This window comes from Glycine max, chromosome 15, assembly GCF_000004515.6.
Source record: "Glycine max cultivar Williams 82 chromosome 15, Glycine_max_v4.0, whole genome shotgun sequence".
NCBI classification, from domain to species: Eukaryota; Viridiplantae; Streptophyta; class Magnoliopsida; order Fabales; family Fabaceae; genus Glycine; species Glycine max.
Window position 1 is genome coordinate 40,681,509 of NC_038251.2, and position 19,153 is coordinate 40,700,661.

General features: G+C 33.3%; 1 protein-coding gene and 1 non-coding gene across 10 annotated transcripts; both read right to left on the reverse strand.

Annotated features, from left to right (window-relative positions):
- Positions 1-270: 270 nt before the first annotated feature.
- Positions 271-19,051, reverse strand: LOC100810988 (uncharacterized). Of its 9 annotated transcripts, none has more exons than XR_003264791.2 (11): positions 18,709-19,051; positions 18,447-18,582; positions 17,259-18,368; positions 16,970-17,158; positions 7,273-7,348; positions 7,132-7,193; positions 4,248-6,996; positions 3,996-4,068; positions 2,651-3,551; positions 1,313-1,516; positions 469-644 (listed from the first exon to the last, which is right to left on the reverse strand). It is a non-coding gene; the product is annotated as an uncharacterized protein (transcript). The 9 variants fall into 9 exon arrangements; XR_003264789.2 differs by having other exon boundaries at positions 17,259-18,371; XR_005888675.1 differs by having other exon boundaries at positions 470-644; positions 4,248-6,234; positions 6,326-6,996; positions 17,259-18,582.
- Positions 7,356-10,397, reverse strand: LOC121173584 (thiol protease aleurain-like). The gene is made up of 2 exons (XM_041009722.1): positions 8,915-10,397; positions 7,356-8,837 (listed from the first exon to the last, which is right to left on the reverse strand). Exons 1-2 carry the CDS (start codon positions 9,098-9,100, stop codon positions 8,673-8,675), a joined length of 351 nt encoding a protein of 116 aa, XP_040865656.1. The 5' UTR covers positions 9,101-10,397; the 3' UTR covers positions 7,356-8,672.
- Positions 19,052-19,153: the final 102 nt, after the last annotated feature.

The following is a 19,153-nucleotide window of genomic DNA, read 5'->3' on the forward strand; positions in this document are numbered from 1 at the left end:
TCATGAAGCAGAAGTAGAAGCTTTGTCCTTCAACTAGGGTTTCCAGTCAACAAAGAAGCAGTATCTTTGAAGATCACTAACGTTAAAAGCAGGTAAAAAAAACAAAACCAGGTTGAAAACGCAACTGGGTCAGTTTTGAGAAATCATAAAATCACAATTTTACAACTTGAATTGGGAATAAAACAATTTTACTCCAACTACAATTCCATGTGCTATCTGAGTCATTCAGAGGGATTAAAATCATAAAATTGTGCGATTTTACAATTTGAATCTCAATTTTATCTACCATGAATTCAATGGAGAATGAAATGAAGTCACCTACTCACCAAGTCTATACTAATTTACCGAATCACAGTAACAGAAGTAATTTAAATAGAAGATAATGTAAAACATACACATCAAACTTCTCCCACAGAGAAGATGCTTGCAACAAATCATCAGGTGAGATCAATTCTGTTTATTAAACAATCAAAAGAAGGGAAGCATTAATTCAAAAAATGTACTACTTGAAAGAAAATCATGTCAGAGGGAACACAGACAATATTGAAACCTATGCCACAAGCATGATTGAAGAGACAATATATATCAATAAGATTGATAATTCCCCCAGCTTTCTCAAGTGGAACTTTAACAAAATCTGCCAACTAAACATTAACAAGGACAGATTAGATTATTTTACACAAATAGAAAACTAGCAAAAGGCAATTAGTCACATGACCATTGGTTAACTCTATAACATAAATAAATAAAGGCCATATTTTTCTTAGTACTTTTATACAAATGAGAAAAACATATAAAATGATACGCACACAGTCTGTAGGTGTTAGCAAGATATCAAATCAACAACTCATATCCCCAGGTATGAAAGACTGAATAGGAGAACATTTTTAAGGTTCTTGCATAACAATTGAGCCCAAAGACCAATATTGTGCAATGCAGAGGAATAGATACACTGTCTGACAATCTTTTTCATTCATCATGATTTAAACCATAGCTTTATGTACACGAAGAGCATATTTTCTTTTTTTCAATTAATCCAGGATATTCCAATCTTCTGCGGACTTTTTTTTTCAGAAACTGAACAATATGAGTCATGAGAATGCCCCCAATAAAAATAGCAGGAACAAAAGGTTGCATGGTAAAAATCTTCAATCGTGATCAAATCAAACTTTTAAATTTTAAGGAAAAAAGACCAATAATAATAATAATAGTAATAATAATTAATATCTTTCTTAAAACATGTCTTACAATTTGCATGATCTTTTGATTACTAAGATAGTAATGCATGATTGAGGAGGAGTGATAAGACAACCTGACGAGAAAGTTGTTGATGATACAAAGCACCCACAGACTCTTTGGTAACAGGGGATATAATACCAACACTCAATAACCAATCTTGCATCTCTTCCTTTGAACCCATCTCCTCATCATTAGTCGCATTGGTTTGAGAATTTGAGCCAGACAAAAGTTTTAGCCTCATTTTCTCTGCTAGCATCACCATCTCTTTAGCCTTGCTCTGCAAATCCAACATCAACCCAAAACTTAAGCACCTTTATCTTTATACAAACTAAAAACAAAACCAGCTAAAGAATTTCGGTACAAAAATACTTTATGATCTAACTACAGTTGTCACAATCAAGTAGGAGAAACTATGAGTTAATGACTATTTGCATAAAGTTAGAGTTCAGCGCACAAGTTCACCGATAAAATTATAAAAATTATGACATTTATTGGATCTTCGATTATTTGCCTTAGTGGTCCCTCATCAATTAAACCGAGTGATGTTTCTTTTTTTATTTACTAAGCCTAAAAAGAGAAGGAAACACATTTTCCACAAATTATTCCATATACACATAATTCAACATAGCCAAGGACAAATAGAGTACAATTTCATAAATCTGCATGATTAGGTTGCAGAGATAATATGATTAAAAATATCTTTGCCAGTATGATAAAAATGCAGCTTATATATGCAAGCATCACAGCCAACAACCACCCAAATTTCCTCACAGCTCATAGCCCAAGCAAGTCATGATAAGCATAAAGATTTGAAAAATGGTGCACTTGTGAATCCTGAACAAATCCTGTCAAGCCATAATTATAGGTTACAGCTCCCTTAACTACAAACCAACTACATTTTTCGGGAAACAGAATTCAATTAGATTCAATCCATCTATATTATCCCCTTTCCACCAAAAGTTCAAAGCAGATAATCCATACGGATCGGTTTTCTTGACACACGTATAACATTTCTCTCTCTTAAGAAAAATTTATCTCCCCACTCGTACATCCATTATCCGCTGATGAATTAAAAAGTCATTAGTAACACTTATCACGAAAGTCATTCCTCCCAAATACCATTGCTAAAATCATAACAACCCTCGTTTGATCCAATAACCAAAAAATTATCTATCCAATTTCCAATATTATTTTCACACACTCAATCAGAATAGACACAAGTAAACAAATAGGTTACATTTGTTAAATTATGTGTATACATGCTTGCTTCTATTTTCTGTTTAGTTTGTTTCAGAAGACAACATTGTGATGTCCCATCAAGCTGTTTTCTCATCAAGTCTTGTATTGTGTATATATGTATGTGTGTTAAAGGCAATAAAATTAAGCTAAGTGAGTTAACTTTTTTACTCACTAAAATATCAAAGCTTCAAGTTGACATCAGAGCGGGTTCTGTCCGCCGCCGTCCGTCGTCTCCGGCCGCCATCAAAGCTCCCACGCGCCGCCACGCGCCGTTACAGTCTCGCGTGTTTTCCGGCACGTGAAGTCCACGCGCCGCCGTGTCGTCATCGAAAGCTTGCCCGAGTTGTCCCAGCAGCTTCGTCGGCCCCTCCTGAGTGTGTTCCAAGTGTTGGTTTTTCGTTTCAGCAAGCTCGTGTGTTAGCTTGTGCTTAGTTCTACCCTTTTCCGTTAGGGTTTTTGTCATTGATCAGAAATGACTTCTGCTGGACTTGCCTTCTCCTTTTCTGGAACCCCAACTATCACGACTGCAAAACTAAACTGGAAGAACTATTTGTCTTGGTCTGCTTCGGTTGAGCTGTGGTTTCTCGGCCAAGGACACCATAACCACTTGGAAAAAGGTATTGATACTGTTCCAAGTGACAGAAAATCTGAGTGGGAAAAGCTGGATTATCAGCTATGCGCTGTCTTATGGCAATCAGTCGAGGCAGATGTTTTGGAGATCCTTAGATCATTCAAAACATGTTGTTCCTTTTTGGAAGAAGGCCCGAGAAATCTTTTCCAATGATATTCAGAGTTTGTTTAATGCAACTATGAAGGTCACAGCCCTCAAACAAATCAGTCATGGCATGATTGCACACATAGGTAAAGCTCGGGTTACAGTGGAAGAGTTGAAGAAGTTCCTTGTGGCTGATTCGCTGGAAGAAGTGACTAAAAAGCTGGATAAGTTCTATATGGTTCTTATCTTGAGGAGTCTCCATTCAGACTTTGATCATGTGCGTGATCAAGTTCTTGTTGAAGATCAAGTACCATCGATGGATTCTCTCATCACTAGGCTGTTTCGTGTGCCCCATGCGCTGAAAGAAGAAAACCCAGCTGATATTATAAATAGACTAATCTAATTATAAATATAATTTCCACCAATATATATATATAGACTACTCTGTTATCGTAATCCCCACGACTCTTATAGTATATAAGTCATAAGCTCCCATCGTTTTTAAAATAAATACATCGCTCATTCTACCGCAAGCACGTAAACTAGGTATTAGTGAGAATTTTAAAAAAATCATATTAAGATTAGTGTTAAAAAAAATTAACATGACTTTTATTGAAAGAAACATCTCAGCCTAGAAGTAAATTTATAATATAGAAGTAAATTTTCATAATTTTAAAAACTAAATTAACATATTTTCATAACTAGTTAACTTGTTACTTGTGCATTGTATATAATAAGATGTTTTTTATTTAATTAACAATTACAATAGGTAAGTACCAGTTCTAATAAATTGCAAAATTACCTCTTGACAGCAATATATAAACATCCATATCATATTTCTTCTCCCAGAGAATCGCCTCAAGCCATATCCGAGTCTGTAATGATTGTAAACAATATATAAACATATAAATACAATACAAAACAGAGAAAGGTTTATTCAAATCACTGAAATGAAAAAAGTGAATCCAACAAGGTACAAAAAATTTCAATTAGTCAGTTAGTCACCTTTAACGAATAGATAAACAATATATACTATTTATTTTAATAGCATCACCTTTAACGAATGTTAGTCACGATATTGGTCAAATTGAACATTGGCCGAAGTTCACCAAATAATGTTGGGCTGTCTAATGATCAATATTGGGCTTTCAAGTTAGTCAGCACAATAATAAGTAACAAACCAATAAAATAATAAGTACTGATCTACATGATTTTACAATGATATTTTTTTTTTCCGAGAACTAACTTCTACAAATTCGTTATCAAAGATTCACAACACATCATGTTTTCTCTCAATGTGAGATTCGTTTGAGAAACTAATTTCTTTTGATACATGTTTTCTTAAACATAAAGACCAATGATCAAATTCATAAATAATATTATCTATCAACCACATTACATCATATTTATAAATGGCAATAAACTTTCGTACATAAAAAAATAACAATATCACACTAAGCTTTACATTATGTATAAATACATTAAAAACAAATATTATTGGTGAAACTAAAATGTACGCTTAACCAAAATTTAACAATATTTATCAACAAATAAAGACAGTTGAGTGAGTCAAATACAATTAAACTAAAAACATGTGCAATAGAAGATTAAGTTTTATAATCCTAGTCAATTTTTTGTTGGATCTTGTAGTGTTATATAACTTTGAATGTTTTATTTAATTTTTTGTTCTAATAGAAGATTAAATTTTATAATTTTAAATTATTTTTTTAGGTCTCATAATGAGTCCACTTTCTAATATTTATTTATATTTTATTTTAAAATAATTAAAATTAATTAATCATTTTTTTAGTTTTATGAAAAGAGATATTAAAATATTATTTTTTGGATCTCCATGCAAATCTTGCTTCTTCTTATACAATAACATATCTCCACCGTAGACATCAATTATTTTTTGGATCTCCATGCAAATCTTGCTTCTTCTTACTAAAATTAGATCTTATATGGAAGATGAGCGAGTAATAACACACAGAAATTCTAATTATACACCTATAAAAAGGAAATCAAACGGCAAAAGAGTGTGTAGGTAGGCTAGTTATGATAATCCAATCAGAATCAGAATAATTTTGAGTGCAGGAAGAAAAAAAAAGGAGGAACAAAAGTAAGTACTAGTTAGTAACTCAGCATAAGCATGGCCCATTTTGAATATTGTATTCCAAAAATTGTTTATGCACGTGGCAAAGATTTTATTTTTCTTAAAATTTTGATAGAGATAGGTACCTAGCTAACCCTCCAAAATTTAATTGGATAACTGAAGTTCGTTGATACCCAAGTGTATATGGTTTATTGACAATAGGTCAATAGATTAGGAAAATTACCCATTCCACACATATGCAATTAACATATTCAATACAGTATGATTTTCTACTCTCTTTTTAATTAAATTATATTTTTTGGCAATTTATTTTAAATAATTCATAATTTTAGTTTCTCTTTAATTTATTTATAACAATTAATTTCTCCATTTTTTTCTTAATTCAAAGAATGATATTTTGATAGTCTACAGTCTATCAAATATATTCCTAAATCCATCATTCCGTGTAGCTATGTAAATTGATTCCTAACTTACCACTAATCAATTGAGTATAATAATTATAGATTCTCACAGTATTTGCTAAACTAAATATATAGCTTCAAGTTGCATATTGGTTACGTGTATATATATATATATATATATATATTCAAAAAATTTCTCAGTAAGGCAAATCTAAAATTGAAGACGTTTTCCACACTTAGAGTAGGCAAATTCATTATTTTTGACAGTAAAAAACCAACAAAATATACAAGCAAATTGAAGATGTTTTCCATATATATCTTCAAAATCAAACTTTCCTGCTGGTTACAATCGCCTTTATTATTATTCCTTCTTTTTTTTCCTCATCCATGTCAAAACACTCAATAAAAAGTTATAAACCCATCACGCCAAAGAAACAATAACAAGAGAAGCTACAATTGTGAAGACAAATATAAATAGCAGATACCTGACCTTCAGCCGTCAAATACAAATCATCTATAGAGCTTACCTGGAATTTTGTTAATTAAAAACCTTTTTCTATAGTCAACAGAATGAAGGATAATTTTAAGATCACAGTTACTTCAAAGTTCAGAGCTTACCTGCCAATCACTTCGAAAAGATAGTCAACAGCAAAGACAAGGGTTGTCTTTCCACAACCTTGAGGAGCACTAAAACCAATCTGTTTCATACATAATCAAGAAAATTGTTGTTATATTGAAAGAATATGCAAGAAAAAAAAATCTGAAAACAAGCTCACAAATTACAAGCATGTTATTTATTTCTCTTTATAGAGCTAAAACATGACTGACAAATAAAACGAAAACTCCCTAAAATTTATCAGAGAGAGTGCCTTTTAAAAATAAAAATAAATAACACTATGGCAGAGAGAGCGACAAGTATGTAGCATCCCACTAAAGGAGGTATATCTTCTCCATCTTTGAACTTGGACTGATGCTCAGTAATTTGTTGTTCACATGCACCAGAGAAAGACAAGTACATAGTAATGATAAATCCTAGACTTTTGAGGCTCTGTAAGGAACAATTCATTAAGCTGAAACAGTCTGCATAGGTACCGGACATATAACAAACGTGTATTTTATTTTTTGTTCAAACAGCCTTTGCGACAGGTTGACTGTGTTTTAGGTGCAGCATGATTGTATGCCCCTCCAACAGTGAGCAGGTAAGCATATAACCACACAATTGCAATTGTAAATAAAACAACGAACCGATCAAAGACATGTTTTCCTTAATGTAGCACATGGGGTACAAACTGCCTGAAAACCAACAACTGTTATTTAAAAAAGTTTCATAAAAGCCATCATGCCATAAAAAGTAAAGAAATCAAGTGAATAAAATGAAGTGAGATCATGATGCTAAGAGTTTTTGACACTCTAAAGAACTCTACCTGCGAAACAAATACTAGTAATATATAAGCTCTGGCAGTCCAATCTCTATACATTTAGCAACCTACACACAAGCCTGGGATCAATATTGAATTTTTTTAATATATTAGCTTTGAACCCAAGCAATTTAAATATGTACTTACCCCAGGAAAGCCCAACTCATAAAGCCCAAAACCAACATGAGATACCAAAGGGACTGCTGAAAGTGGACTCAAGAACCTAAAGAAAGAAGTTGGACTTACATCACTTGGGAATATTACACTCTATTGCAGGAATGGTAAGTTCTTTTGATCTATTCAGTTCATAGGGACTACATTGTTGATACAAATTACATCGCACAAATCACTCCAACATGTCAGTATATTATGTACTTCTAACAATTTCAATTCAGAGTAACAACTGACAATGAGCATACATGGCAAAACATGCCCTGAATCTACATTACACATTTCAATTCAGACATTTTTCAACCAAATATTAAGACCATCAAAATATAATGCAGCTACTTACTAAGAACCTGAGACCAACCTTGCAACATTACGCCAAAGGCCACTAAAGCCTAGTACTATTTGAAGAGTTGAAGCAACAATAACAGCACCTTGGGTTGAAAAGTAATCATTGATTTCCTATTTTCTCTATTTCTTCTTTCCAAAGGTAGATTATATTAATAAACTTGTCATGATTTGTTTTGTCCAAAATTCATTAAAGTAACTCTCTCAGCTTGATTTGTCATGGTGTAGATCTGGGCTCAATCATTTGGCTGGTTCAAAACTATCCCAATGAAGCCCATTGTTTATGCGATCTCTCTCTAGATGCAGACCCACACACACGCGTATCCTTAAACAATATTTTATTTATTTATGAAAAACTAAAAGAGGAAGAGATAATGAACCTCACTTTTTCTCTCACTGCTCTTCCTTCCTAATTTCATAAAAAAAAAAAAAAAAACATAGCCTAAAAGAAATTTGGCTTGCTTTTCTGAAAGGCTGGTATGCTATGAATGTGTAGCACAACAATGCGATGTCAACGACCACATCAGTATCAGCTAATGCCATTGATAACATGACTAAAATAGCAGCACATGAATTAACAAAGCAAATTCAGAAGAACCTAGTACCACTGAAAGTGATCTTACTAGAGAACTTTTACTAGCTTTTCTTCCCTAGTACCACTACATGCCTTCATCAAGCTAAAATGTAACTAAATTGCAGGCTGACAACCGATGTCTTAAAAGCAACAAGAAACAAACAACATACCAAAAATATAATTTCTCATCATCTCCAATTGCCATAGGCAGCTACCCAGCAACTCAAACAAAGGCTTGTATAACAATCCAAGTATTTCAGTTCAAATGGAGCATATAAAAGCAGTGGATGTCATAATGAACAAGGTGTATTGGAGGGTGTAACTAACCACGAAGCTAAAGTTGCAGATCTAATTAAAATAAAGAGAAAATTGGAATTGATAGACAATTAGTGTGAGACTATTTTCCTTTAAAACCTTCGAAATGCATACAAAATAACCAATCAAATTTAATTATTCTTTAAGAATTTAGGTCCTGTGGATCCTTAGCGCACATATTCTTCCCTAATTCCATCTTGAAGTAACCATTGACACCCCAGTTGCTTCCCCATGAATTTTTAATGATCCAATACAGAACACCATCTTCAACTCCATACCCAACAGCAAGAACAGCATGATTTACATCCTGCCACACAAATTCATATTTATTAATGTCCCATCAATGAGTGTAAATTTGATAGAGTCAATGACTTGAACAACAACGTTTTTAGCTGTAAATTTGTAGACACCATCTTTTCCGGTGTAGGGATATGCTTCCTCTGTGTCAAGGCCACCATTGTATTTAATGTATTCAAAGGATTGGGATGGAAAGCCACCATTACAGCCAAAGTTATTGAAAGCACCGGCACAATCCACTAGCTGCATACTGAACTCCCCTGGAGCTTCCATTCCTGAAAACACGCATAAGAATCTGCACACACCCGCGAAACCGTTCCATCTGCTCCCTCCCCTCTTTGATTTTGACAAAACCCCAATAACCTCAACGCTCCTCTCAAGTCAAGAATCGGCGCTCTGAAGCAGAACGGGAACGGTGCCGCACTCCACCGCTTTACGCCGGTTATCAGGGAAGGAGCAGAGGGCGTAGAGCGCCGTGGCGGCTTCTTTTCTTTCCCTTCCCTATCCGTCGCGGAGGAGTGTCACGAGGGCGTGGATGGAGCCCGGGAAGGCTCCGATGGTGGCCTTGTTAACGTGGAGGACGACGAGGCTGGTGAGGAGGGTGGCGGCGAGGGCGCGACAGTCGGAGGGGGCGGCGGGGGAGAGGAAGCCCTCGACGACGAGGCTGACCTTGGCGTCGTTGTCCAGGGAGAGGTGGAGGAGGAGGGAGAGGGCGCGGTGGCGGAGGTCGGTGGCAGAGATGTGTTGGAGGCAGGTTAGGAGGGCAGGGACGAGGGCGCTAATGTAGATGCCACCAACGAATACGCGTGACAGGGCAAGGAAGTGGCAGTCGAGGACGACATCGAGCTCGTCGTGGAAGCGGGTGATGCTCTTGTGCAGGCGTGAGCTAGTGGCCAAAGCAAGAGTCAAGGGAAGCTCGAGAGAGTGAAGGGTTCTAGTTAAAGGATTAGGAATTTTAAATTAAAGTACACGCGACTGTTGGCATGGAAGAAAAATAGCGACGTTTCTATATATAAATCCATTATCGTTTAGGTTTCCCCTAGTAAATTTTAAGATGGTTTTGTAAAACCGTCTTAGAATGTGTGTTATAAATTCTTCTTAATTACAAAACTGTCACTGCGTGACATTCTAAGGCGGTTGCGTATAACCGATGTAGAATGCATGTCGTAAAAAAGTAATTTTGTAGTAGTGGAGAGCATAATTTTAGATTAAGTTACATTTGTTGAGTCTAATGATGATGCTACTAGATTGTGACACCTATGTTTAGGTCATCTCAATGCAAAGCCATACTTTTACGACAAGTCGAAGTAGGTTATTGCCTTAGGTTCACTAAAACTACAGTGATTTTATTATATACTAATTCAATACGGCGGCAACCATTAATTCACGTCAAGTAACAAAGCCATATTTTGTTTAATGAAACAAATGTCAAGGCTTTAAAGTGTGCAAGTGTAGAATTACAAATTTATAAAATTATCATATTATTGGCCAATAATCATTGCAACAATATTTACAATAGTATTAATTAGTGAGTAATATTAACAGATAAATTTGAAAGTTTGAATGTTAATAGAGGAAAATAACGGTTAAATATAAAATTTAATATTTTCATTTGGAGTAGTCTTAAAATGAATAAAATGATTTTGATAGTAGATAACTAATATTAAGGTGTCATAATAGATAATATCCATGTATAATTCTTTTTATTTCCAAGCTCTACCATTCTATCATTTTTTTGTTATTTATTTTGCAACATTTTTTATTTATATTTTTTGTATTTTCATTTTATTTTATTCTTATACTTTATAAAGTTTAATAATATAATAAAATTTCAAATAGAAAATATGAATTTAGTTTAGAAAAAATAAAGAGGAAGAGGGTCAAATACAACAAAAAATTAATGGATTAGTCATTTTATCCATTGAAAGTTAAATATTAAAATTTTTCCATAAGATTAAAATATTAAGATTATGTTGGGATAAATTTCTCTATAAATATTTATAGAAAAAAATGAAGGTAAAATATAATGGAGAATTTAGATAAGAATAATTTATAAAAATGTTAAGTGCATAAGTTTATTTTATCGTATAAGAAAACTTCAATTTATTTTATTTTTTTCATAACGTGCTAAGAAAAAAGTTTATTCAAAGAGAATGTAAGTCTTTTTTGAAAAAATTGTCATAGGTCCCAAAACTTCTAGACACGACCCTATCTCAATGGGCATGAGATGGCCCAGCTTTATAAGAGATGACTCTTGAAAAGAGTTTGGAGTTGCAAGTTAGACTTGTGTAAGTATTGTGTGCTTGGGAGGTGTGGTTTAAAGCTGTGAAGCATACCACTAAGGGGATTCTATATTATGTGTATATTGATGTGTAGGGTCCTACTAAAGATTCGTCCTAGGGTGCTTCTTACTATTTTGTCACCTTCATTGATGATTTTTCTCGTAAGGTGTAGGTGTATTTCATGAAACAAAAATTTGAATTTTTTTAACATTTCATCCTTCCATAGCTTGAACTTCTCAAAAACTATAGGCGATGTGAGTACGACTTGTGTTTATGTTAAGAGCCTTGATGATAGCTCTTTTATTTTTCTACTACTGTATGTTGATGATATGCTAGTTGCTGGTAACCATTTGTGTGATGTGAATGAGTTGAAGTCACTGTTAAGCAAAGAGTTTGACATGAAGGCTAGGGTCTTACCAAGAAGATTCTTGGGATGGAGATTCACATGGACAGGAAATCCAAACAACTATGGCTCTCACAACATGGCTATGTTGAGAAGGTGCTAGATAAGTTCAACACGAGCAATGTGAAACCTGTGAGTACTCCATTTGCAAAACACTTTAAGCTTTCTATAAATCAATGTTCAAAGATAGATGTTGAGGTGAAGTATATGTCAAAGGTTCTCTATGCCAGTGCAGTTGGTTGCTTGATGTATGCTATGGTGTACACTAAATCAAATTTGACACATGCTGTAAGCCAAGTCTGCAAGTTTATGTCTGTCCTACGAAAGTGACACTGGGAAGCACTGAAATGGATCTTTAGGTACCTAAAAGGTACAACAGGTCATCGTATTATGTTAGACAGCTAGCAAGATGATCCTTCAGTTTTCATATTTGTGGATTCTGACTATGCTGGTGATTTGGATGATAGAAGGTCTACAACAAGGTATGTCTTTACTTTTGGAGGTGGGCCTACTTGTTGGAAGTCCATAATTCAGTCTCTTGTGGCAATGTCAACAATTGAAGCGAAGTACATGGTGGTAGCAGAGACCAGCAAGGAAGTTGTGTGGTTAGCAAGGCTAGTAAAGGAGTTAGGGATTGAACAAGGTGGAATTTGGTTGCATTATGATAGTCAAAGTGCTATCGATTTGGCAAACAATCAGGTATTTCATGCTAGAACCAAGCATATTGATGTGAGGTTCCATGAGATAAGGGAGCTGATGACATCTGGTCAGGTTTTGCTTAGGAAGGTTCACACTTCAGAGAATGCAATAATATGTTAACCAAGGTGGTTACAACCAACAAGTTCAAGCATTGTTTGGACTTGTTGTATGTTGCTTAGTGCTAGACGCGATAGGATCCCCAACCTAGGACACTATGAAGTGAAAGTGCTCTTTATCTTCAATCGGGCTAAATATTCGCCAAGGTGGAGATTGTTGTGCAATTCATATTTTATGGGCAGGGCAAAGTTGGAGTGAAGTGTAAGGATCACTTGTTGTTGGGTTACAAAGTTGGTTGGGGGTGTAGGGGCAAAGCCCTCGCAGAACACATAATGTTGTACATGGATTAAAATAATGCACCTGTAAAGATAATGTATGTGTAAATCTTAGCCCACGTGCGTTATCTTAATCCGTGTATAATATTACGTGTTCTGCAAGGGCTTTGCCCCTGCACCCCTAACCTGCTTCATAACCCAAGAACAGGTGACCCTTATACTCCACCCCAACTATGCCATGCCCATAAAATATGAGTCATGCACAACATGTACTTTATAATATAATTTAAATTGTGTATTTTTAAACTCGTGAAATTTAAAAATAATATCATCATTGAATATTCAAATTTATGCTAAATATTTCAAATTTATTTTTCTCAAAAATTGATTTTTTGTTGAATTTTCTTTTTAACAATTTTTGTTTCAATTTTAGGTGGACACCCCGTTTAACCCACCAACCCGTGATGGCTCAGGCCAAGCTAAAATTTTCAGGACCAAACAAAATGTAGGGCCTAACAAGCTGGGCTAGTCCATTTTAATAGCTCTAATTTTAATTTGGGTCAAAAATCATTGTATCTCCTAACCCATTGGGTCGAAGGCTAATCCAACTCGTGGTGCATGACTGTCCTGGTACAATGAGATTTTACACAAGGAGAGAATCAAACAGGGGTTGTCATGCCAAACAAATTGTTCCTCTAGACGTAAACGCAGCAAAGCCTTACCCCAATGCACCTTTTTGAGTTATTTCACAAAATAGTTAAATCTTATTTTAAAGATAGTAACATAAATGAATTCTACAATTTAAACAATTATAAATATGTATTTGTTATATATTTAATTTATATATTTCATATAGGTATTACATTATTATTAATTCATTACTGCACAAAGAAGCTTCAACGACGGTTTTTAACGACTTACAAAGACGGTTTTGAACTGTCTTTGAAATAAATGTCATTAAAAGTCAAGACTTTTGAGGATGGTTCTATAAAAATCATCTTAGAAAAACGTGTTCTTCTGAGATGATTCTTAACTAAGAAGTGTCTTAGAAAGATATCATTCTAAAATGGTTCTTAATTAAGACGTGTTCTTCTAAGACAGTTCTTAGTTAAAAATCGTCTTAGAATATACACTTTCTAAGACAGTTTTTTAAAGAACCATCTTAAAATGTCTTATTTTTAAAAAAAATAAAAATTCTTATAAAATAGTAAATAAGGTTAGTAACAAAATTTCTATATCAATTCTAACCCAACTACATGAAATTAATAATTAATATAAAGTATTATAAACTCACAAATTAAAACACACCTTTTAGCATTTGCAATGATAAAGACATCCAAAGCCCAATTATGTAACTCTACTGAAATATATAACCATAAATTTGAATAATTGAATGTAATTAGTATAAATTTTTTATTAGTTTCAACCACTAATTTATATTGAAATGTATGTTTATTAAGAAGTGTGAATTAATTTTCTAATACTAATTAACACAAGCAGAACTTCAAGAACCTCTAGGCGTAAAAAAATTTAATTTGACAATTTAATCCCCAACTTAGCAGACAATTAATCTACAAGATTAACAAGGGGATCAAAATGGTTTTCCCTGGAGATGGAAAATTTGTCTGCCAGGTTTTATCAATTTGTAAATTCTTCCTCAATTAGTTAAAAGAATGAAATTGGCCGATATATGACAATACTAGGTAGCATAGATATTATTATGGGAGAAGTTGATTGTTGAAATGATAATTTATTTAACAGAGATACAAGATATCTATTTTTTTTTTCAGATTGGAATCTTTTAAAGAGATATATGGAATTGTATGGGTATTTGCCCCTATTTTTATTCTTATATTGGGAATTACGATAAGTGTACTAGCAATTGTATGGTTAGAAAGGGAAATATCCGCAGGGATACAACAACGTATTGGACCTGAATACACAGGTCCTTTTGGTGTTCTTCAAGCTCTAGCAGATGGAACAAATTACTTTTCAAAGAGAATCTTATTCCATATAGAGGAGATATTCATTTATTCGGTATAGGACCATCTATATCAGTCATATCGATTATATTAAGTTATTTAGTAATTCCTTTTGGCTATAACTTTGTTTTATTTGATCTAAATATTGCTATTTCGAGTATTGCTCCCATTGGACACATAAGCAACATTAATAAAAACACATGATATAATCATCCTATAATAGACAAGTAATTTAGCAAGAAAATACCATAAAGTATATCTAGCAACTTGATGCATTGAATTTTTCCATAAAAAAAACTCCATGCATTGAATTTTATATGGGTAAATTTCAATCAAAGAAAAAAGAATAAAATTCTAGTAGACAAACGTGCCATACGTGCCATACCAGGGCTACAGACAAAAGGAAAAAAAATATTCATTCATAGTTTCGAGAAGTAAGACCCCGGTGTTATCTATATGCCCATTTAGCTTCAAAGTCTTTGATCTAGATCTCGGATTCCAAATACACACAAGCAACCTAAAAAAACATAAATAAATAATGCTCTAGGTAGAGATAACACCCCACTATCTAGCTAATGAAATTCAATTTAATATAATATAAAGTAATTGTTTCTTATATTCCAAGGGTAATAGCAAAAGTCACACAAGTGAAATGCAATAACTATGACCTAGATAAATAATTAGGAACTGAAATCCCACTGACATGATACAAATGAAATCCACTATTCATGCATTAACATCTAAAATGTGAGTGAAAAATCATAATAAGAATGATTCCAGTTGGAACACGAAAAGGTTAAACTCTCCCAATTTAATAATAACAAAACTTAATTGCACTTTCAATCAATTTAAAATAGAGTGTACGCAATTTTAGATTTTGAGGCTATTAAATTTCTCTCTCTTTAAAGTCATCTAAATTTACTCCTATCTAAAATTCTGAAATTATCATTTTGTATCCAATATTTGAAAATTTATGATGGATTTGGAACATAAGAAATGTTAGTGAACTTTTTATCGAAAGATTTTACAAGATGTGAGGGGGGGGGGGGGGGGGGGGGGGGGTTGCACCATTTTTCCCAGTAAGATTTAATATTTTTGTTAATGATTTTTTTAACAAAAGAAGACTTTAAAATTTTTACTCAACTAAGTTATTAAAGATTTTGATTAGAAAACAAGAATTTAAAGTAAAAGAAGTTTAATAACAAAACTAAATATTTACTTAATTGTAAAAATAATGAAACTGGAATTGCGAGAAAAAATTTAAACTTAGAATCATGTATATTTCTAATTAAAGGGAAAAAAAATACTAAAATCCCAGAAAGACAAATCCAAAAAAAAAAAAAAAGATGGTGAAACTTCATAAAGGGCCCAACGCAAATTTCAATTTAGCATCACCAAAAAGCTATTTTAACTTGATGACTTAAACTGCTTACCTATATCAATTAAGCACATATATAGTCAACGACAGTATCACTCCTGTGAGCACAAGTCTCAGTTCCAATTATTATTGTACAAATTGTTAAGCAAATAATTTCTTATGCATACACTATAATAACCATCATTAGAGACGATATATAGCTAGAACTAGACACAAAACATGTGAAAAATTATTGGTCAACAAAGTTAGTTGTTCAATTAACAAAGTTTTTCTTTTTTGCTTAAAAAACATTAGTTCATTCCGAAGTGATAGATGTTATTGATCAATAATCAATTTATCAAAAACATATTAGTTCATACCATATAGGATCACACATATGTAGACAGACACCATATGGCATAACATAACTAATAAAAAAACATGGCATAACATAAATAATCAAACCCAAAAAACAAATGATACAAGATTCATCCATGAAAGGTCCACCCTGAAAGCCAATTTCAATAATGGCATAAACCAGCAAATGGGTCATTCTTGTTCTAAAAATGAAAGCGTAAAGATAATAAAGGTGAATCAGAAATTGTACTTATACTCTTAGAGTGCGTTTGGATAGAGAATTTTAATTGAGGAAAATAATTTATCAAAGAATTTAAATTTCTATAATCTAGAATTCATTGTTTGAATGTTTTTTGTGAAGAATTTAAAATTTTGGTATTTTAAAACAGAATTTTAAATAACTAAAAATCTGGAATTTCAATTTCCTTCTAAAAGATGAGAAATTGAAATTCTCTTCTTATATTCTTCTTCAAGAAACAACACCGTTTGGACTCATGGAATATGGATCGAGTGTGAGTGTAGAGGAACAAGTATAATTAGTACACCAACCATATCTTCTCTTTTTTTCACTCTCATAATTTTAATTTTTTTTATCCAAACACAAAATTTTAAAAATAAAATAATTTTAATTGAAGTATTTGAAATTCTTAGAATTTAAAATTTCTTAGAATTTTAAATTCCCTCATCCAAACACACTCTTAAGATTTTCTGATAGCAATTAAGTACTTACTGTTGCAACAATAGTGTCTTTGGCAACCAAAGTGAGGATATCAGCTCAAGAGACCACACCATGGCATTCAGCTTCAACAAGGCTCTTTATAATGCCAATGAAGTCAAAGCCTCTTACTGTAAGATTTGGACGAGCATTCTTCTCAACCTGATTGGTTGTTGAGTTCAAAAGGGCTGATGCATCACATCCCTGAAATGCTTCATCTTAGTTAGCTCCTTAACCTTAATCTAACAATAACATTGTACTTGTTAAGTAAAAATGAAAGAAGCTTAAAGATTGAAGCACATACCCTTACAAAACAGTCATGAAAGTGCATTCTTATTAATGCAGCTGCTAGTGATGGAGCATTATGGATATGGTCATGAACAAATTTCAAAACAATTTGCTCTATTTTTGGGCAACTGTTAACATAAAAACCAAGCTAAAGTTGAGCATGAGTTGATGCAAAGACTCAAAAACCTCAAGTTGCTTCCCATTTTGATGCAGCTGACAAAAATTCTAGAAGCTTGAGTGACTATATATAATAGAGTATAAAATAGTAAACACTCAGATGCTTCTTGAAAGCGGCAATTTTCATTTCTCTTTGTTGTTTCCACAATAATAGTCAGTGATTTATAGTCCTAAGGTTGAGCTACAAGTAACATGACAAATCATAGAGATGATCCATGCAACTAACATGTGCCATAAGGTGATGCTATACATTCTGCTTTACCATTCATTTGCATGTAATAATTGTACCTAATACAATAAAAAAATAATTAGTTGACAGTGCCCTTATAGGACAAAACACTTTTAATGTTTGGCTTCCTTTATTTAAGAGACTTGAGCAAATCATAAAATTGTTATGCAACAAATTCAACATTTTAATAAATATTGATTTTAAGAGTTTTTGTAGTGCATAATGTTGGTGTCATGTTATCAAAACATGTACTCTTGGCATATGATTCCTAGGACCAGGTTCATCCAGAAAGTAGACTTCAAAAACAAAGGAAATATCAAAATAATTAAGCCTAATACCATACCATCTATTCACTTCAACTTATATAGGATTAAGGTAACTTCACTTAGTAGGTTGACATCTTGTGGATTTCAAATTAAAACTTATAGTATAACCATTTCACCATAACCTGCCACAGTATAAGACATGAAGCTTCAAAAGTGTCAATTTTAAAATGATTGAACACCGTGAACACAACCATTTTGTTAAAAACCACAACATGCAGACCACCAGCAATCATCATTTCATCTTGAGTTGTTTCCCATGCTTTCATTACCCAAGTCGGAGAGGGATAAAATCTTTCCAAACAAAGATCACGACTTTTTGAACGCCAAGATGCTACCTTTCTTCCAAAGTACACATGGACATTGCTGGGTTGTTTTTGTAATACTCAATAGATCCCTTCTACATTTAAAACCATTTCAACAAGAAGCAAGCTTACAGTTAAAAGGAAAAAATAGTCAAGGTTTAGCTATTTACCTTCTGCATAACTTTGATTGTCAACTCAACTTCCCTTTCCTGTAACCATCTCCCCTGAAAAGTGACATTTCTAGAACTTTGTATTTCCTTCCTCCAGCTTTATACGTGAAGTTAATGCATCCAGCTCTTCGTCCACCTAGAAGATGAATCACATTTAAGTTTAGGCATTATATATTAAAGATCTAGACGAAGAGAAAACAAAAAGGTATTTAAATAAAACAAATGAAGAATCAACATATAAGGTTGTTTCTTTTCCACGAACATCACTAAGTGAGTCATAGTTCTGAGTTCGCGACGAACCCTAGGGATCTCAAGCTTTTCCTCTCTGTCGTGGCGGTGGTCATCCCGACAAAGCGCGTGGTTCCCATGTGTGGCTCCATTCCCAAGGTGTCGTTTATGGTGGAGTGGAAGCAAAGGCTGGTGTTGGTGAGCCCGCGGAGGACGATGACATGCCGCGTTGACAATTATTTTAGTGACTAATTCGTCTATTTGTGTCACATATATTATCTTATTAAAGAAAATAACAAGATATATTTATTATATTTTTTAATTAATTTTATATTTTTATTTTTTAAAGACACATTTATCCGTGAATTATAATAGACAAAAGTAATTATTCATCTTAGTACGAATATAGACATGCACTTAATGGAACTCGTGGAGTCAAAGATTTAGAATATATAATTCCCACGCGTAAGGCGTAATTA